This window comes from Stenella coeruleoalba (genome assembly GCF_951394435.1).
Source record: "Stenella coeruleoalba genome assembly, chromosome: 6".
Lineage (NCBI taxonomy): Eukaryota > Metazoa > Chordata > Mammalia > Artiodactyla > Delphinidae > Stenella > Stenella coeruleoalba.
The window spans coordinates 61157117-61179478 of NC_137151.1; the positions used below are offsets into that span (position 1 = coordinate 61157117).

At 36.0% G+C, this 22362-nt stretch overlaps 1 protein-coding gene across 9 annotated transcripts in view; it reads right to left on the bottom strand.

Annotated features, from left to right (window-relative positions):
- GRB14 (growth factor receptor bound protein 14) overlaps window positions 1-22362 on the bottom strand; it is a 125741-nt gene that overhangs the window by 61693 nt on the left and 41686 nt on the right. The window contains exon 1 of one of the 9 annotated variants that reach the window (XM_079923646.1): window positions 7356-7611. The exons of 7 other annotated variants lie outside the window; for them this stretch is intronic. In XM_079923646.1, the coding sequence (XP_079779772.1) occupies window positions 7356-7418 (63 nt within the window). In that variant the 5' untranslated portion in view covers window positions 7419-7611. Of the gene's footprint in view, window positions 1-7355; window positions 7612-22362 lie in introns of those variants that run through there. One more of the 9 variants, XM_079923648.1, reaches the window with a different exon arrangement.

Genomic DNA, 22362 nt, shown 5'->3' on the forward strand with positions numbered 1-22362 from the left:
ATTGCTCTTTTGAAACTGTCTTAAGAGAAAGCATTTGTAATATCATACAGGGGTAGAAAATCTTTATCTTTCAGAGGGCTTAATACCCGAAATATCTGAAATAACCAAAAGACTTACTTCTTTTTTCTGCCAAAAGAGATTCTTATTTTCTAGATTTGGCTTCGGGCGCTGGGGTACCGCCAAGGCGAGCCAGCCCTAAGACTGCTCCCCCCAAGCAAGAGTCTTAGACTGTTAATCAGCCCAGCTATTTTTAATCTGCCTTCATTGCCAAACGTGGACCAGACACTGTAGTTTGCAAACTAATACGAGACATGGCCCTCATTCTCATGGAGGTTCAGTCCAGGTGCTTGTGGCGATGGTGCGCTCCGGAATCTGCTCTGGGATCAGATCCTACACCATGAGCTTATCATTGAGGAGTCTCAGATTCCTCATCCTGTAAAATGGGCAAAATGATGGCAAACTGATAGCACTCAATTCATAATAGTGACTATTATTATAAATTTTTTAAAGCACAATTAGTAAGTCCCAAGAGATTCCTATTGAGCTCCAAGGAGCTCTGACATATGGTTTACTCACTATATCTTTGAGGTGAGGTAAGACTGGAGTGTACAACGAGGAAACAATAGCTAGGAGGGCAACAGACAGACAGGTAAAAAAAAAAAAAACGTGAGATTTGTCTGATGAGTAGACTATAGGTGAAAGGCAAGGGCACTGCAGCCGCGCAATGGAGCGCAGCTCTGCATCACATGTGTGCCCATCAATTCTGACAGGCAGCCCCTGTGCGGGGCGGGGCCCACCTGGGCTCAGTCCTGACTTGTCATTCATTAGCACTGTGCTTTGGGTAAGACACTTAACTTCTCCAGGGCTCACTTTTCTCATCCCAGCCTGGGTTTGTCCACCAATCTTGTAGGGTTCTTATGAGGATTAAAGAGAGTGTAATCAGTGCTGAACATAGTATAGCTGTTTTTATTTCTACTGGTGTGGAGGGCAGGGAGTGCTCAAAACTACTCACAGGAACGAGCTGGGAGGGAGGGAGGGGGTGGAGACAGAGCTCATGAAAAAGCAAGGTGGACCAGCTGAGGTGGGCCCTGAGTGCACAGCTTCTTACCACAAGGTATGCAATCCAGGAAAAAGGAAATGAACGCCACAGAGACACAAATGCAGAGATGGAAATGCCAATGACAGGTCGGTATCAAAAAAGCCCAATTTTGTTTTTTCAAAAATTGTGTTTATTCAATGAATAGTAATTATATCCCAACTTTGTACATTCCCTGTGCTGGGCACTTGAGTCTAATGATGATCAAAGATGACACAGCCCCTACCATCATATAGCTCACATTCCAGTAATGTCACCTCTGTCTACTGAAACAATGTCTTAACACTAGGTACAACTGTACCTCTTGCAAATATGTAAGCCAGAAGTCCCTGCCTGATATTCCCTAGGACAGTGAAAGAAGTAATCTAACCACCTATCTTATTCTATTTAAATCTACATTCCCAAATTTTTTAAAAAAATATTTATCAGCATATAGTAGTTGGATTAATTTTTTTTTAATTCAAATTAGAGTCTGTATACAGAAAGTAAGCAGAGGGAACAAGAATTTGAGAGGCATACTGTCTTTCGTTCCCTGGCTGCATTGTATCAAGGACAACTACTTTTTGTTTGATTCATTTGCTACAAGAAAACTTTTGAATAGCTATCAATACTTAATAGGATAGAGCCCCCACCCCCCAAAAAAATTTAAATCACAGTAATAGGGAGATTTTAAACCATTTATGAAACTAGTAACACACGCCATTCCCCAGATGAGGGGGAAAAAAAGAAATTCACATTTGTTGAGCTTCTAGTACGTGTCAAGTCTTCTAAATATTTATCCTATTTAATCCTCACAACTGTTCTGTGAGGAAGCATCATTATCTGCAAAACAGAGAAACTGAATTTTTGAAAGGTTTAAAAGAAGACACCTAAAGTCACAACACTGATCAGTGACAGAGCTGAGCTCAAACTCAGGGTTTCCTGGCTAAAACACACAAACAATCTCCACTACAGCACACTTCGTAAAAACTCACTTTTAGGGAAAGGAAACATTTTGTGAAAACACAAAATCCATTCATCTATGTGGTACCCTTCCTGGGTGAATATGCAACTATGTTACCCTGTATAAAAATTAAAAGGGCAGAAGAAAGATCAAGGTTTAGGGAGAATGAGAGCTCCAGGTAAACAGCAATAATAGTACTCACTCCCACTTCACAACCACTTTCCAAGCAAGCCAGCCATCTAAACTCAGGTCACCATCTATGCATTCCATTACCCTCCCCTACACAGGAAATCTGCTCTCTCCCCACTTACTACACCTTCTACTATCTCCAATCAAGCGATAGAATACATTTGTTCAAAAAGCATAACTATATTCTATACCTGGCAAGACAATAATAAAAATCCAAGGGACAAATATTTTCTGCATGCCTAATACACAGGAGTCACTGGCAGTGGAGACAGCTAGTTCCCCACCAAAAGCCATCCTCCCCATTTCCTAATTCTGGTGAGAAGGGCAGTGCGTGCAGGTCAAGGCCTACATTTCCTGGCTTCCCTTGGATCCAGACCACGTGACACAATCCTAGCCAGTAAGATATGATCAGAAGCTCCCAGTTATTCCCCAGTGGCACGTTAATAACTGGCAGAACTAGCCTGTATGCCCTTGGTTCTTCCCATTTTGTATGCCAGGAATGTGAGCCGGATGGCTAGCGATCTGCATTTATCTTTCCATAAAAGGAAAAGGGACCCACACTAAGGAAGATACAATAGAAAGCAGGAAGGAGCTTGGTTGCCTGAGGACATTGCTGGACGGCTACATTAGCCTGGGACCAATTCTTCTTGTAAAGTGAAAGAAAAATAAATCTCTCCCCTGTTTAATATGCTGTCATTTGAGTTTTCCGGTTACATGAAATTAAATTCAGCCTGTAACTGACAAAGCACTTTATTTAAAGGGTCTTTCCCTTAAAAATGTAAAAACAAATTTTGAAAACCAAATAATACAAGATATATAAAACATACACAAGGTCCATAGAAAAAACTAAAAGTCAAATATGAAAAGCTAGAAAGCTTAAGATACACACCTAAGGAGAGCTAATAAGACTTAAATATCATAAAAGGTAAAAACAAAATTGATGTCACATGGCAGTAGTTACTGCATTGAGAAATGAGTCATAAAGGTGGATCCATGGACACTCGAGTCAAGACACCATTAAGACAGATGTAATAAGAAACAGTCTTAGAAGGTTTCAGGATGGTATCACAGCCTGAGCTGGGACACAGACAGTAACAGGATCCTGGAGTTGTCTACAGGTCATGGAGCACAAAACTGCGTGCAGAAGTACAGTGGGACAAGCACCAAACCCTGTTTGGAGCACAAGGAGAAAAACGATGTGCTGGAGTGGAGGCTTCATATGAAGCTGAGGAAACCCCCAAAGGTTTCAAAGGCCGCAAAGCACAGTGAATGCTACATTCGCTTGGACTGATTTTGTATGTATTTAAAAGCTCTGGGCAAAATAGTGATATGATGATGATCTATATTCTTTCATTCTTTACAAAATTGTTTTTAGAAATTCACAGCAATAATTCTAATTGTATGAGGAGGGAAATGAATATAACAAACTATTCTCTTGTATAGATGGGGAATTGGATCTTTTGATAAATGGCATTGCTCCATATTATACTCATGAATTTTGGATTTTCAAATGATTTGAATCTTATAAAAAATATATTCTAAAAAGTATTCCTTTTTTCTCTGAGATGCTGGAAGACACGTTAGAATTCTGTGTGCCTATGAATGTCTCTCATAATTGTAGTATGGCTAAAGAATGTAGAAATGCTTGGAAACAATTTGCAGAACAATTTTAATCTGACAGAGGTAGAAATCTTCCTACCCACAGAATCAGAATATGGGCATCTGGCCTTCAGACCTTCCAACCTTTATATAAAAAGAATGTGAATTTTATATTGCACTTAGTATAAGCCTTACAATGCTTGAGTTTTTGTTAACTCTCTGGGACCTTAAAATTGTTTCTTGATGTAATGAACGCTGGGTAAAACTGTCTTTCCATCTCTCTCTCTCTCTCATACTCTCTCTCTCTCTCTCTCTCTCTCTCTCTCTCTCTCTCTCTCTCGCTCTCTCTCTCTCTCGCTCTCTCGCTCTCTCGCTCTCTCGCTCTCTCTCACACACACACACACACACACACACACACACACACACACTTTGTTGCTTACAATTGCTGTCTGAATAAAATGTTTTCTACACTAGAGCATATGGGAGTTGGTGGAGGTGCAGAGGAAGATGAAAAGATTTGCCTAAGCTAATTCCAGACTAGAAGCTGAATGGCAGTTATACACACCATAAGGCAATTTCATTAACATATTAACTTCAGGAGGTAACACATATCTAATAAGAGAAACACAGTGGAAGTCACAAGACCTAGATTCTATTTCTAGCTTTGCCATTGACCTTCTGGGTGATCTTGCATAAGTCACTCAACATCCAAGAGACTCAGTCTTCTCATTTGAAAAAAAAAAGGCATAACCTAGTTATCTGAGAAAAATGCTATGAGGTGAAGAGCTCATTCAGAACACTTGATGAGGATGCGATCATTTCTGAGAGAGAAGATGAAACTTTCTTCACTGGAACCTTGATTAACTGGAATCAAGGAAATCGGATCCTGATAGAATTAGAAAAAGTCAAAAATTTATTTCCAATTTACTTGACAGAGAGTCCACTGAACTAGTCTGTTCCTCAAAGATGAAAGTATATTTAATGTGCTACGAAAAAGATCCATACCATGTTAAGAGCCGTGTTTAAAGTTCAAGTTCCCAACCAATCTCAGGAGATCTTATGCCCACTTAGATCAGATATGCTTGCTGATAAGAAAATTACTCCCTAAAACTATTAAGCATTTTCAGAAATACCCTCAGCCTTTCAAATGATTAGGATTCCAGTTGACAAATTATTTTGCAAGAACCACTCGTTCAGGATGAGCCAACTCTATACCAAACCTGTGGAAAAGGCACCTAGGTTCTTTGGAAAATGAGAAGCTGCCCCAAAATACTGAGAAATGCTTGTATTAATTTGTATCATCTTAAACTATGGTGCATATAGAAAACAAGTTAATTACAAGTGTGGAATAATTTCCTATCTTAGAAAACAAAGGCATGGTGTGACCAGAGCAGATGGATATTTTTTAGTCAGAAAAACACCCAGTTTCTAAAATAAGAGATACTAAGATTTTCAGAACAGTCTTATCAACAATGGGTCCTCTGGGGATTAAACTGTTGGGAGAAAGAAATAGCATTAAGTATTTTCAGCAAATGATGCGCTAAATTATATGAACATTTAATATGTGTACCAACTGGAAAGCAATAACATGGACTTGGGCTTAGGGAATTTTGACTTATGTTAATTATTGTAATAGAAACCTGACTAGAAGCTTATTATAAAAGAACCAAGAGAAATCACAACGATGTATCCATTGGCAGCTCAGACCTAACATCACTTATAATCACAGCTTTCCAGAGTAATCCTGTTTTGCTACTTACCAACCAGTGCTGGGTGTTATTTTCTAGCTAAGTTTTACTCATACAAATTTACTCATACAAATTTCCCCTAGACTAACTGCTCCAATTCCTTGAAAATGATAGCATCTTCTTCTAATGTTTTATACTCTAATAAGAAATGGTTTAAATATTTTATTATACTTATGAAAATTCAAAATATATTATTTGAGTCACAGAATTATAGACACAAATAAGACTGAAGAGAGCATTTAATGAAAATCTCTCCACTATTATATTATAGGTGAGAAAGTAGTGACTCAGAGAGTTTAAATGACTTGCCCAAGATCACACAGCTAGGAAATGGAGAACCCAGGTGGCATGCTTTCCACCACACCAATATGTTGTGCAAAAGAACCACATGATGAAAATTTCTTGGTTAATCCAAAGAAATTATTATTAATTAACTGGATAAAGAAGAATTATTAACTGGATAAAGTATTAACTGGATAAAGAAGAATCCAAACACAAGGATATAGATTTGATATACGCTATTATACCTTTTCACGTTGCCAGTGACTCAGGTAATCTATATGGTCATTATTAATGTACTACTAAGTCTACATCAAAATAAAGACTCCAGCTCAATGCAAAATATTTTTAATTAAATTTGCTTAAGATGAAAGAAAGACATCAAGAAAGATAAGATCAAATGTTGGCAAAATTATCATATACTGTTTTACTGCCAAGTAAAATGTCCCTGGTGAATAAGTAGTCAACTGGATAAAAAAAAAATTAAAAACCTAAAACTTAAAAACAATGAAAAGAGACACTTCTTTTAAAAGACACCCTAATTGTAAGATTTGTCATTTTCAAATAAATTAAACCATGACCTTTGACTTAATGAAATACACTAATAGTTAACCATTAAAAGTCAGGTACGGAAATAAACATTACAGTTTCTAGTGTCACCAAAACCATTCAGAAAGCACAGTGTCAAAATGTGTTTTGGTGCTTTTTCTTTGCTATACAACAGATTTGATTCTTTAAGGATTTCAATACACGGTTCTTATTTGGTATATTTACAAGAGAAGTTTAGTATATTCAGCTTTACTTAAATGCTACATCACATGGTGTATTTATTACCTTATAAAATACGATGTGGCAAGTAAGACACAGAAATAAACTTTACAAAAAACTAACAGACAAAATATTTCACACACAGGATTGACTGCATTAATAATTAACAGAAAGCCTTTTCACAAGGGAACTTAATGGAAAGTTTTTCTTAAGCAAGTAAGCAGAAACTCAACAGAAATGGGTAGAAAACCAGAGGAAAAGAAACTGGTGCCATATGTTTTAAACAGTAAAACAATTATATCGTCCATTCAACAATGAAGATGGATGTATCACGAATTATAGTGAAACAAAGAATCTGCTCCTTAGTAAACAAATATAAAACATAATAGCTAGCAGATTGCCTATTGAACTAAAGGCAAAGAGGCCTGAAGTTACAGTAGAAGGGGAAAAAAAAAAAGAAAGAAAAATCTTCAATACAGTCTCTATCACAATGCCCTGAAATCGAGACCAAACTACTTTCACATGGAGCTTTTCGTACTACAGAGATGTTCTGGCCCAGCTTTTTTTTTAATAGTCTAATTTCAATAATCTATCCTTTAATCACCTATAGCCTCAATGAATTATAGCCTCTCTCAGGATATGTAACGAAAGTTTCCAACACATTAATAAACACAGTAACAGGAAATTAAAAAACAGCAAGAAAAAGAAAAGAAAAAAGGCAGAAGTCACATACCCTTTTCTGTAGAACTATGGGCGTTATTGCAGGCAGAGTGACTCTTCTTGCACTCAAACTCATGCCTGCTCTTCTTAGAGTGATCCCCTCCCGTAGATCATGGACGAAATGAAAGAAATCTTTTACAGTTACTCCTTGGGAATCTCGGGGCTCAGTGCAAAGAAACAACTAGGAAAGTAATAAATGTCACTCTGCTTATGTGATTCCAATCTACCAAAGCCAATTAAGGATGGCTGTGGGACAGGACAAGGCAGCAACCAATCAAAGCCCAGAAAACTCCGCCTTTGTCCTTGGAAACACATTCTGATACTTTTGTTTATGATATTTAAAGAACCAGATTAGCAGCCATCTAGTTCACTTAACTTTTTTTTCCAAAACAGTGCAATTCAATGCCATTCTTTGTTGACTAGGCAGTTATGTCTTTACTTTACTGAAACATTTCAACATATGGCAGATAAGAAACTGTTTACATTGGTCTATTTAAAGTGTATAAATATGCAGATGCACTAAATTTACTTATGCTACTCATAAAAGTGATAAATGGGTAGATTGAAACATATTATATGAGGCACAAAAAATAATCCTGAAGTTAGAATTGGTCCAAAGGTGTTAAACTTTACAAGTCATAATAAAAGGATTTTAATATATATTTATGTATTTCGTCTCCTAAACAGCTAAAATTTCTGTATTATGGACCTTTTAGCTGTCCTTGAAGCTACACACTTAACTATTCCTGTTAAATATTACCTTAACAATCAACCTAAATAATACTGTTAAATATAAATGGGGCATTAAACTACAACGTATGAATTGCAAATGCTAATGTTTTTTAAAAGCACAGATCTGTGTAATTGAGCACATTTCATTCAATTCAAAGCATTTAAATAAGCATGCTCAAAGCATTCTCAAAAGTTTAACAACCATTTTGCCTTTTTTTCTTACAATAACTAAAAATTGTATTCCAGTATTTTCGAGGGTTGGAGAAGGGTCCATTTCTGGTTAATGAGAAAATTTTCAATAATGTCTAAATAAAGAGTAAGAGAAACACAAAAATGACAAAAAGTATTGCAATATTAAAACTAATCTGAGTTTTTATATTATAAACTCCCTTTGGACCGATTCCTTAACAAGCACCTACTCAGTGCTCTTCAACCAGGACACAGAGAATGACATGCTGCGTTCAGCTTGAGGGGAGCTCCCTGTCACTTCTAGATCACAAAGTGGTTGTCGTAGTAACAGGGCAAAATGGGAGATTCTCGGCAACTCAGATACAAACTTTCCATTTCATTATCTAGACTGCTACTGGGCAGAGTTCATTTGGGTGTGTTTTATATGCACGGTGATCTCATATTCCTCAAAAGAAAAAAAGAGACACTACAAACTCTAGGGTTCCCTACTTTGAATTTCAAAACCTACACAGCTCGCTCACAATGGCAGCTGGGGGGGAATTCACTTAGTAAAAAAGTCACAGGCAGATCTAATTTGTGGGCATTCATTTTATTCTTATCCTACTAGGTTTATCATGGTCTTTTAAAATAAAACTACCAACAAAAATCTACTAATACTGGGAGGGGAGTCGCCATTTGTGAAGGAAAAGATTTTGGTTTAACCTTGAGTCACTTTTTTGGCAGGCACACAATAACAAAGCCCATGGTTACTACATAATTTCAAGTTTATTATCTACAATTTTTCTTTCTTCTTTTCTCAATTTAGGCTTTGAATATTACAAAGTGTTATCTCTGGTCTCAGAAAGGGTTCCACCATAATCAAAGCAATTCATTCCACTAAATCATGAGGCAAAGAACCCACTATGTGCCAGGCAGTGTGTTAGGTGATAAGTACATGCTAATGAGTAAGATATGGTCACTGCTTCATAGTGGAATAGAGATACTCATTTTTAAATTAAAAATCACATTCAGTAAAGGGCTGAGTCTCACTGCGATTAAATGCCAAGTACCAGGGGTGCACCAAGTTAGAAGAAACTACACATCAGAGGTGAGATCATGGCAGGCTTCAAGGAGGAAACGACATTTGCTTTGAAAAGTGAGTAAGAGAAAAGAATATGCAGAACTTGATAACTGATGGAGATACAGAGTGAGGTTCTCAAAGCCGACTGCAAGTTTTGAAGTCTAGGCGAATGGGGAGTCAGAGATGCTGTTTTACATCACATGATAGAGCTTTTTAAACACTAAAATGCATCCTTCAAGTCAAAACAATGTCCAGGCTCTATATTCATTACAGTGCAACATACCTGTCCTTAAAAACTATTCTACAGACAATGAACTGCTGAAGTATGATAGGTCATCTCTTTGGAACTCTTGAAAGTTGAAGTTTATAAATTTTCAGTGAAAACCATGAAGAGCGAAATGTGGCATTTTGTGACTCTATGTTGCCAAAAAGGTCTTTGAAAAAAACTCAAATACACTTTTCACAGTCAGCAGGCTGAAAGACTAATGAGACAACACTCACACTTAATAACAGGCAGAGTCTCATTTTTCAGCGATCTTTTCCACGTGTTCCTAGTGACTGCTTTATCTCACTTCCTAGTTATTGTAGACACTGATTCAAAATTTAACTTGAGCCCATGCTTTTTTTTTTTTTTTTACCATTATTATAAATGGCTTGCACCACTCACTAACCTTGTCACCTGAGCCTTAATTTCTTCAGCTGCTGCTAAATGGGGATAAAAAGCTATGGCCAACAATTTGGGGATTGCTATGAGGATCAAGGATATCAGTTTTGTGTATGGTCTGGAAGAGCCCAAGGCAGGTGATGAAAAATACTCCGTGAACTGCTCCTGCAGAGGACTGGGCCTAAGATGCATTCTCCTTAGACTGTGTCACAGATCATTATTTACAAATTAATTTTTTTTTTTTTTTTTTTTTTTTGCAGTATGCAGGCCTCTCACTGTTGTGGCCTCTCCCGTTGCGGAGCACAGGCTCCAGGCACGCAGGCTCAGCGGCCATGGCTCACGGGCCCAGCCGCTCCGCAGCATGTGGGATCTTCCCAGACCGGGGCACGAACCCGCATCCCCTGCACCGGCAGACGGACCCCCAACCATTGCGCCACCAGGAAAGCCCTACAAATTAAATTTTGATATAACAGGGTTGCAAACAATACAGCAAGGTCAACAATGAAATACTATAGAATAGCACTGTACATTATTTTGTTCTTTGCTCAACACTTATAGAACAAGAGTGAATTTTGTCACTCAAAATATGCATATCAAAGTTTCAATGTGAATTAAGAATAACACAAAAATAATAAATAATAAGTATTATGATGATAATTAATAATATTTAAGTGAGCACCCAGTATGGGCCAGGCATTGAGCTAGTTTTCATTGAATCCTCATGACAATTCTATGAAGCAGGTACTAGCTATTCAATAGATGAGGAAACTGACGCCAGAAGAGCAGAAGGCTAAAAATGGTCTCAGATACAAGAATATATTGCAAAAACTTATCCAAATCCACGAAGTACATAAGTCAATCAGCCAAGGTGAAAACCACATCTGGCCCTCTCCAAGGTACGCTACTATTCTACTCTACAATATTCTCTCCCACATTGTACTATATAATTTGATGTAGTATTAGCATAAAATGTCATCTTCATACCACCCTTGTTTCTGATGTTCCTAAGCATTTGTTTTACTAACTCACCTAATAAATATGCATAGAGGGCCTTACTATGTGTAAAGTACTATGCTGTTTGCTATGGGGAATTCCAAGTTGATAACTCCTGCATATCAGAGGAGCTGACACATGGCAACATGTCAACACTTGGTCGAAGCAGTGCACAAGGTGGAATCTGGGCAGAAGAATGCAACCTAAGCACCAGCCAACGTCTAGGTTCCAAGCCTGCCTTTCAGACCTCTTCTCCCACTCCACATGAGCAGAAGCTCCTTGGAGCTCCCTGAAGCACGTCCGAGTTCCACCTCTCTTTTCTTGTAACGTTCACTCTCTAAAACCCACAAATCTTTTAAGGCCCAAGACCAGTCCCACCTCTTCTGAAAGTTTCACTGATCTCTCATCCTTCAAGCATCTCTCCTTTTTTTTCTTTGCACATACTACCTTAGAACTGAGAGGTAGAAAAGGAGGGAGCGACAACAAACACAGAGTGCCTGTCAAGTGTTAGGCACTTTACATATGGTATTTCATTTTATTCTAACAAACCTGTATAGCAGGCATCATTTGTTCCCATTTTAAAGATTCAAACCATATCTATTTTTTCCAGACTATCTCTTTACCCTTCATCATATACCAGTTTAGTCAAGCTTCAGCTACTGTTTTCTATGTGTGAGCACCTTATACCATTTAGAATGTAGGCTCCCTGAAAGTAGGGACATGTGTAATTTCCCTTTAACCATCACTCTGTCACCCCAAGTAGCTTTATACATGGTGGGGGGGAATGCTATAAGGCACAAGAATGCTTCTTGATTACTAATTCCGACAAATACTTCTTCAGCCAACCAATCAACCAGTCTCCTGCTTTACACAAAACACAACTTGGTTTACCCCTCCATTTTCCTCCTGTATATTGTGCTATTGTGCTACCAATTTGGGGTAGCTCATTGCCCCTCCATATTCATTAACTCCCCCAAAGATACAGATCAAAATTGACCCCTCCAAGAAGTCATTCCTCCATCTAAATTATATCATTCCTTGTTTTGTACTTTTTTTTTAGGACTTAAACTTTTCCATTCCTCATACCTTTCTCTGCACACACTAATACACTGCTTTGATAACTAATAAATCCTTTCATAGGCCCCAGTTGTTTGTCTAAGGAGACTATAATCCTTAAGTGTGGGACCCAGGATTTCATCTCCTGTGCTGCTCCCAGAATACCTAGCAGGATGCTCTCTGTACACAGTAGGCATCACGTTCACTCACAATCAATGTGGAAAGACTAGTCACTCCGGTTACATGGTGGACAAGCCCCCTTTCTCGTCTTAACAGTTGCTAGCCTTATGATTTATTCTGAACAAAAGCACACAGTCTTCTTCACAGGATCATTTGGATATTCTTTTGCTATCTGACATAGTTCTGTTAGTGGTCAGTAGTGTCGACACTAAATTTAACTGTTGTCCTAAGAACACCCGTTTTAGAAAAATCTTAAAATATTTGGTTATAGCATTTAATAGCAATAAACAGTCTAGATCTTTAGACACAAACTCAGTACCTCTAGTTCTATCAGCTCATATTACTCAAAGACCTTTTGCTTCTCTAGGTATACGACAGGGCATCATTCTTTGCACTTGATGGGCCTGATCTGATCTTCCTCTATCCTATTTCTCCCCCTCTACTCCGACAGTTCCTTCCTTCCATCAAAAATGTCTAGGATTTCTTTTTTTTCATATTTATTTATTTTATTTATTTATTTGGTTGCACTAGGTCTTAGTTGCGGCAGGTGAGCTCCTTAGCTGTGGCTCGAGGGCCCCTTAGTTGCGGCATGCAAACTTTTAGTTGGGGCATGCATGTGGGATCTAGTTCCCTGACCAGGGATTGAACCCGGACCCTCTGCATTGGGAGTGTGGAGTCTTAACCACTGTGCCACCAGGGAAGTCCCCTAGGATTTCTTACTGATTTAAACTCTGATAGAAAGTTTCTTCTTTTAAAGAAATTACTGAATGACTTATAAGCCTTAGTCATGATAAATATAACCAATCTACAGTTCAGTCAAGTATTTTAAAAGGTGTATTCTTCACCTGACATAGTTTTCTAGGAGCATTATGGCTGCCTATCAAGGAGGCATAATGTATTGTACTGTCTACAGGAGGGCAGATGGACACTTAAAAATAAGTACAACTATATGTTAAGTTCTTTAACTGAGTATAAATAAAGTTCTGGAACCATAAAAAAGAAAGAGCTTAATTTCACCATGAAATAGCAGACAAGTTCCCTAAGTGGACAAAAGATCCAAGAATGAAGGTAATTTCAAGTAATGGAAATATATACAAAGATGAAAAACATGGAAGGAGCTTCCAGACAAGAATGGTCCTTCTATGTCATACTCAGAAATTTGACTCTCATCCTCAAGGGTAGTGATATTTGATAAGATGTGTATTTTACCTCAGTGTGAAAGACAAACTATGGAATAGTGACTAGAAGGAAGGAAAACAGAAACAGAGAAATGAGTCTTAGAGAGAAATGGAAATTACCAGATTAGAAGGAAGTCAAGATTTCAAAGATGACAAGGAAGTAGAAACACAGGTTCAAGTGGTCAAATACATTAACAAATATAAATAAAATTATAACTTTTCCCTGTATTTGAGCTTCCAACATAAATTATAATTAACAAAAGTATAGGCTATAAAAAGATAAATGTCTTATCTACACTCTTCAAATTTCATATACTTTAAGGTTCTCTTAAGAAAAATAGTTAGATCAAGAAAGCAGACAAAAAACAAGCACCTAACTTTCTTCATGCCCCCAAAACCTTAAAATGACAAGAAGGAGAAGAAGGAGGAAGAGAAAGAAAATAAAGAGATAATTTCCTTGCTAAGAAAGAAGAAATAATTTTTTTTTTTTTTTTTTGCCATGCTGGGATATAAGAAAGGTACCTTCAGTATACCATAAATTAAAAGAATTTCTAGAAGCTAGAAATCACTGGCATTAGACTGATAAGAGCACAAGAAATTATAGCCAGAATTTGTGTATAAGAGAAAAGATGGTGAAGACAGATCCAGAGAACTTAGGTTTAGAGTATATTTAGAGAAAATATAAGGTCATCTTAAATACTATATAAATACTTAAGAGAAAAGGAATGTAGAGGATGAGGCAACCCAGAACTTCCAAACATTACTGTAATAAACAAAGCTAACAACTAATAAACAGTATAGAAGATAAAGTTGAGAAAATGTCTCTCACAATGTGAAGGGAAAAGTCAAAGAAATGAAATGAAAAAGAAACCATGGAGGAACAATCTAAAAAGATCAACACACATAGAATATGAGTTACAGAAAGACTAAAAAAAAGAAAGCACAAGGAAAAAGAAAGAAAAGACAGAAGTTCCCTGAGCTGAATAAAGTTACAAATTTTAAACTAAAAGTGCCCCCCGATGGCTAATTTGAACAAAAAAGTAGTCACGTTAGACAAATAGTGGGAAATGTGACAAATTCAAAGAGAAAAGATAAAATTCCTAACACTTCCTGAGAGAGGAATTATCGTTTACCTGCAAGGTATGAGAATCAGACTGGCAACAAAATATTATCCAGTTTCTCAATATCCCCCATAAACATAGGCACAAAAATCCTTTAAAAATAACGGAAACAAAAGGAGGTCAGAAATCCATTTTTGCAGGAACACCATACCTCTGTAGCAGTGGGAAGTCATTATATTAAGAAAAATTTCACACCTTCCCATATCCCTTAGCTTAGAAGAATTAAAGGCTGAAAACAAAATTCAAACACAAAAAAGGAAAAGTCTTTTTAACTTAGTACTTAAACTGTGACTGTCTTCCTCATGAATCTCCCATAAATAATGTTCCAAGAAAAACCCACTGCTTTGAAGATGAATAACAAAACAGAACCATCATCGAAATCTGTACAAACATACTATGAATGGGAAGAAAGGAGAAAAGACACAGGAAAAACAAATGGCAGATGAGGACTACTTGCAAGAAAAGTAATGCCAAAGAACAGGTAAAATTTAAGACCATACATTAAACCAAGAACAAAAAATAATTAATGAAGCAAAATCGTATCTGTTCACACACAAAGCAGACAATTAAAAGGATAGAGAAGAAACACCAAGACAGTAAGAGGAGATGAAACATTAGCTAGCAGAGCTCCAGAGATTTAAATGCTATGTATTGAAATCTATCAAAGTCGAGGTAATAGATGACAGATACAAAAAAGGCAACCAAAGAGAGAAGAAAACTGTTTTAAATTTAAGAAGTATTAGAAACAGAGAACTAAAGACAAGTAAAGGAGATCTATACATGTGTAACTGGAATCTCCCCAGAAGAAAATCAAAATAATGGAAAGGAATAAATACATAAAAATAAAATATAAGAAAACTTTTTATAATAAAATACCTACTGAAATCTGAAATAGATATATATGTATAACTGAAATCACTTTGCTGTACACCTGAAACTTACACAACATTGTGAATCAACTATACCTCAATTAAAAAAAAAAAAGATTAGAGGGGCACATCAGAAACTCATTCCATACAAAGTTTACTTCTAAAAGAATTTAAGTATTTTCCTCTTAATAGGCTCTGATAGCCATATATTATTTTGCTCTGAAATGAGGGTTCAACATTCCACTAAAGGCGTGTTTCATACTCTGTTGAGAAGGACATCTTCATACTTTCTGTGTAGATATGATTACGACTAAGATAAAACACATCCGTATACTTTAGGGAAAAGAAATATAAGAGTTCCACTGTCTGAAAATAAGAATAGAGTTGTGCAGTGGGTTGGTCTATAATCCCAAAATGGAGAATTAAGCTACTTGTGTAATGTTCATTGATAATTTGTCCATAGCTTAATACCTATTTAGCAATACACTAGGAACAATAGTAAGCATATGTGATATTTTGTAAAAATTTATTAGTGTATTTCTAGCTATAAAATACAGAATGTAGAAGTCCGTATAGAGTGGTGTGAAAGCTTCAGTTGTAGTGTAACAGTAGGGAAATTTCAAACAAGATTTTAGGAAAAGGGTGACAATTATCATTCCATTCCTTATATTTCTATTGAGGGATCCATATTTTACTATACTCAGTTAATCTCTTCATACTCTTCTATAGTCTTTCTTTCCCCTACAGAAGAATGAGTAAGTTACAAAATAGGTAACAATGAGTTAAAAAAAAAACTGTATTAATTTAGCTCAAACAATTGGCTCCATCTTGCATATCTTTTCTGCCACACTGACCAATAAATGGACATTGAGCTCTTTACCCTCACATGGCAAACGTAGTCGTAACTGAACCTAGGTTATGTCTCTCAAGACAAGACTGAAATGTTATTTCCTTCTTGTAATCTTATTTTCAGACCTGACAAGGTTTGAGGCTGGCCACTGGTACCCTATCATTCCCCAAAAGATTCTGCAGACCCATTTCACTCAGATGTGGGAGTCAAGGTCTGTTTTGTATGAAAAGTGAGTGGGTAGCTGGGAAACGAATAGAAAGTTCAAGTTTTCCTTATGGTCTATATTGATTTCCCTATTCCAAATTTACTACTAATAAATCTGAAACACTATTTTAATGCTTAAAAAATAAAATAAAATACATATTGAAGGGCACACGTCCCCAGAGAAACTCATTTTAATAGTCAACAGTAAAATGCCCAATTTCACTGGACTTGAAATTTACAGAATGCGTTGGACATCAAGGCAAAAAATCCCCAGTAGCTCATAAGGGAGAAATCAATCTGTTGCAGTATTTCTCCACAATAACATTCAACAAGTTTCAGTGGACCCCACTGTCTTTTAGTTACTCCACTGGATGGAGTAATGCTCATGAAATCCTTGGGGAAAGAAAATAGAAATGAGATATTTAAATCTAGCAAAACTCATTGACTGTAAAGGTAACAGACAATATTCAAAAGTTTTGAACATATGAAAGCACATAAAATCTTGTTCCCATGGAACCTTCTTGAGGAATTTACTAGGAGATAAATTGCAATCATCCGAGAGCCAGCTGGAAAATTCAAAGTAAAAGGACTATAATAAATACCAAAACTAATTATGGGACTAAATCCCTATGTAATTATGCTGCTATAATAAAATATAAGTAATATAAGCCTTAACATGCAGAAATGATAAAAGAAACATGGGAAGATAAAAGCTGAAGGAGGAAAAACATGGAATGTTACTGAGATCAAAAGATATTATTTTAAAACTGATAAATCACAGGAGAATTTAAATTATTTTGTAATGCTAAAATCAGCTGGTAGAAAATGGAGGAGGAAGAAGAAAAATATTAATTTTATTATTGCTCCTTAGAGAGGATTAACAGATAATGTTTAAAGAAATAAGAGGTTTAAGGGTTTCCATGTAGTTATAGCCATAATGGTAACAGAAATATAAACCTTTCTAATTAAAAGAACACAATGCTAAGAAGGCAGAACACCTTGTAAATTTTCTTCAAAACCTATAAATTTTAAAACATAATATAAAATAGTATAACAGTATTAACACCAAACTTTTATGTCATCTCAATAAATGTTAGAGAGCCAAACTTACCTACTGAAAGAAAACAAACTTTCCGTATGAATCATAAAGCAGATTCCACTCTATTCGGTGGGAAAGAGACTCCTATAACCCAGTGACTGAGAAAGTTTGAAAACAAAGAATGTGGTGGGGGCAAGGCGGGGGCGGGGGTGGGCGAGAAAGAAAAAAAAGAAAGGAGGGAAGGAGGGACGGAGAAAGAACAGAGGGAAGGAGGGAAGGAAAGAATACAGTGGTCAATATCATGCAAGACTGAACTCAGGACAGAAAAGCACTAAACAAGCAATGAAGAAAACTTTAATGCTAAAAGATGTGATTCACAATAAAAAATATATTGGTTATGAATGTCTAGGTGTCATACAATACACATAGGTATAGGAAATATAAGGAAAATCGGATATAGACACACTATTAATAGACTACTATCCAACCCTCTCAAACCATGATGAACAGGTGTATTAAAAAGTAGATATAAATATGAAAAATATAAATAGGCTAATATAAACAACAAAATAGATTTAACTGTTACATTTCGAATTCTAATGTTAAGTCAGAGAATATAACTCTCTTTAAGAAAATGCTTAGGGCTTCCCTGGTGGCGCAGTGGTTAAGAATCTGCCTGCCAATGCAGCGGACATGGGTTCGAGCCCTGGTCTGGGAAGATCCCACATGTCGCGGAGCAACTAAGCCCGTGCACCACAACTACTGAGCCTGCGCTCTAGAGCCCGCGAGCCACAGCTACTGAGCCCGTGTGCTACAAACTACTGAAGCCCACGTGCCTAGAGCCTGTGCTCCGCACAAGAGAAGTCACTGCAATGAGAAGCCCGCACAACACAATGAAGAGTAGCCCCTGCTCGCTGCAACTAGAGAAAAGTCCATGAGCAGCAACGAAGACCCGATGCAGCCAAAAATAAAATAAATAATTTTTTTTTTAATTAAAAGGTTAAAAAAAAAACTTGGTCACATTTTAAGTCACAGATAAAATCCCAATAAATTCTAATAGTGGAAAGAATGCAGACAACAGTTTCTGATCACAGTACAATAAAATGAAAACTTACTAATAAAATCTGGGGTTAGGAAAAATTTTAAGACTCTTTATATAACTCTCCAAAGAAAAAAATAAAAGTTAAAATTGCAGAATATCTACATAATAATACTACTACAAATAAGAATAATGAATTTAATGAAAACACTACACATCACATCTTTTACAGCTAACAGTTCTCACGCTATAATTCATAGCCTTAAACACATATCTATTAATAAACAAGAATGAAAATAAATTCATTAGTATCCAAAATTTAGAAAATATCATTAAGTAAAATCTGAGGAAAGCATAAAGAAGAAATTTAGTAAAAATAAAAGTAGAAATTAAAACTTGGAAAAAAAGCAAAATGTAGAACTAATAAATAAATCCAAGATCTGATGTTTGGGGGAAAAAAATAAAATAGATAAATTGTGAAACAAATCAAGGGCGAAAAAAGGGAAAGTAACAATATATAATATAAGAAATAATACTAGAGAAATGAAGAAACAATTAAAAGAATATTAAGAAAATACTTCCCACAATTTTATGTAAATAAAATCTGGATGAAATTGATAATTCTGTAGGACAACATAAGTTATACATATTGAATCCAGCAAACAGAAAATTCAAAGACATTAATTACGACAGAAAAAGAGAGCAAGTTGTCAAAGAGCTATTCCCCAAAAAGGTGGGCCAGTACAGATAGTTTGTTTTACAGAGAAATTCTACATACTCTTTAAGGAACAGATGATGTCTCTGCTTTTCAAACTGTTTCAGAGTAAAGAAAATGTGTAATTATAGCCAAGAAAGTTAGAAGAACAAGATCAATGAGGAGTGTCTTTCTATACCTGACATACCTAACATAATATAAAAAGGCAGTCATCCAATTTTTAAAAAGTTACCTACAGATCCATGTGTATATGCAACAGCTGGTACCGAAAATCAAGGGAGAAAGGATGAGATACTCAAAAAAGACTGACTCTACTCGTTTGAGTACACAAAGGATATTCTTTAACCTGATACTAAAATGGACTCCAAAATTAGAAAACTAAAAAGAAATTCCCAAAATTTAACTAATTTACATACGTTAGAAAAAATAACCAAAGAATTTTAATAATCTAGACCTAGAAGCCATAAAAAAATTCAACAAATTAAACTTATAAATATTTTAATGTTTATAGTATGATAGATTCCATACATAAAATTCGAACACCAGGCACAGATTGAGAGAATATGTGTACAACATATTTAAGAGAGGACTAATACTCAGAATATATAAAGAGTTCCTAAAAATTAACAGAAAAAATAAATACCTCTCAAAATAAAAATGAACCAAAAGGCAGATATGAACACACAATTCACATACATATGAACAAACATATTACACCACTGAATATAAAAACTTGAAAAAAATATTCAGTCTCACTAGTAACAAAAGAAACATACATTAAAATAAGGCACTTTCACTACTGGAAAAACTTTTAAATATTGATAATGTCAAATGCTGGCACAAGTGTTAGGAAGAAAGTGGTACTGTCAGACATAAAAGAAAGTAGAATAAATGGGAACAGACTTTAAGGAATGAAATCTGGCAGCATCTATAAAAACCTTGAGAAGCCATGCCTTTTGATATAACTACTCCTTTCCTGATTCTCTAGACTAACTAGCATAAACATTAGAAAGGCATCTGGAAGAATGTTCACTGTATCATTGCTTACAAGAGAAAAATTTGGAAACAATTGCTGTATTGAAAATGCTTACATATTAATAAAATATAATGCATTCAGTCTATGGACTAGTAGGTAGCAACTGACAGAACTAACATACAGATTAACAAAAAAAGATTGCAAAAACATAATGTTGAATTTTTTTAACTATAGAGCAATAATTTAGTATGACCCCATTTGTGTAAAAATCAAAGAAAATACCTATAGTTTCATATATACACGTGTGTCAGTAAACCCATAAGAAAAAAAAAACCCTAAAAGAATCCATGCCAAATTTTTAACAATCTTGATCTTTAGGGAAGAAAGTGAGATTGAGGAGACCTGTGATCACGAAGTGGTTATTTTTAATGTATTTATTTTTTTATAATATTTATAGTTCATGTACTATTCATGTAAAACTTAAAATGCAAAGAACTATAAGATTATTCAAGTTAAAGTTCAAGTACTTAGCAAAAGTAGAGTGTCATGAGCTCTGACTGCTCAAATATTGACAAGGACTCCTTAATACTTACTACACTCCTTACTTCTGAGCAATTATCTCTGGTATTAGCATTTAATGCATTCTATGATATGTTACCCATTTCTTTAAAATATATTGTATTTAGGAAGTACGCATTACTGATAACAATCAGTAAATATTAGAATTATCTGTGAGGTCATCTGTAATTTAGTACCCAGGAATCCTTTTTAAACGCCTCTGGTCAAATGGTCATTTAGCACACCTTGAAAACCTCTAACTGTGTATAGAAAGATAATAACTGCTGTGTGTTTATGACTTTGTACCCCTGTACCCATCAGGTTCCCAGCAGGTTCTTGTTAACTATTGGCTAAATGAAGGAGTGCTCTAGTTGTTAAGTTAGAACTTTCTTCCCTGAATTTCCTGTCTGCCTCTCCCCTCAAGCAAGTGCAACAACTCCATTTTAAAGAGAAAATATGTAATATGAGCCCCAAAATATATTTTTACAGACATACCCATGTCTTGCACATGTTCTACCTTCCTCGTTTCCAATTAAATTAGAAAATGCTCCTTTCTATCCTTGGCAGGCTGAATAATGCTACCCTCCATGAAAAAGAAAAATAATAATAATGCTACCCTCCATCCTAATCCCCGGAATCTGTGGCTCTGTATATATTAGCTTACATGATAAAAAGGGCTTTGCAGATGTGATTAAGTTAAAGATCTTGATAACCGAAGATTACCCTGAATTACACAGGTGGTCTCAAGATATTCACAAGGGTTCTTACAAGGCGAAGGCAGGGAGGGTCAGCATCAGAAAAAGTGATGTGCCAACGGAAACAGAAATAAAGAGATGTAAAAACAGAAGCAGGGGTCAGTGATGTGGGACCAAGAGCCAGATGCTAGAAAAGGCAAGTAGATGGAGTCTCCAGAAGGAAAAAGGCTGACACCTTGATTTTAGCCCAATGACCTGGTTTCAGATTTCCAAAACTGTAAGTTAATAAATGTGTCTTGTTTTGATCTACTAATTTTTGTTGTAGTTTGTTACAGCAACAATAGGAAACTAATACATCCCCCTTTCTCTTCAGTTTCCTAGGAGCTCTTTTCTTTCTTCTGTATATTTAATCTTTCTTCAACCAGATTTCTCTCACTGGCTTTTAAACATACTGAAGCCCCTAGATTTAAAAATAAAAGATACTAAAATTTCTCTCCAGCTAAAATATCATTTTTTCTTTTAACAACAAACTTCTCCAACTATAATCTAAGGCTTCTACTCTGAAGGACTTAATCCAACCCTCTTACCAAAGATCTCCTTGAAGCTAAGTAAAATGAACATTTTCATCCTCCCTTCTATTTGCCCTTCAGCATATGTGAACATTCTTGGCTAGCTTCTCTCTGTTGACTCTCATTTGGCCAGCTCACTCTGTCCAAAAACTTCAATTACCACCGTATAAGCAGATGCTGACAAACTCACATCTCCTGGTCAGATACCTCTGTGAAGCAACAGACACATGTATTTAATTGGATATTGATATCCCCATTTGGATGACTCAAATGCACCTTAAACTCAAAAAGTCCAAATCAAACTCACAATGTCACCATCTGACACCAAAATCT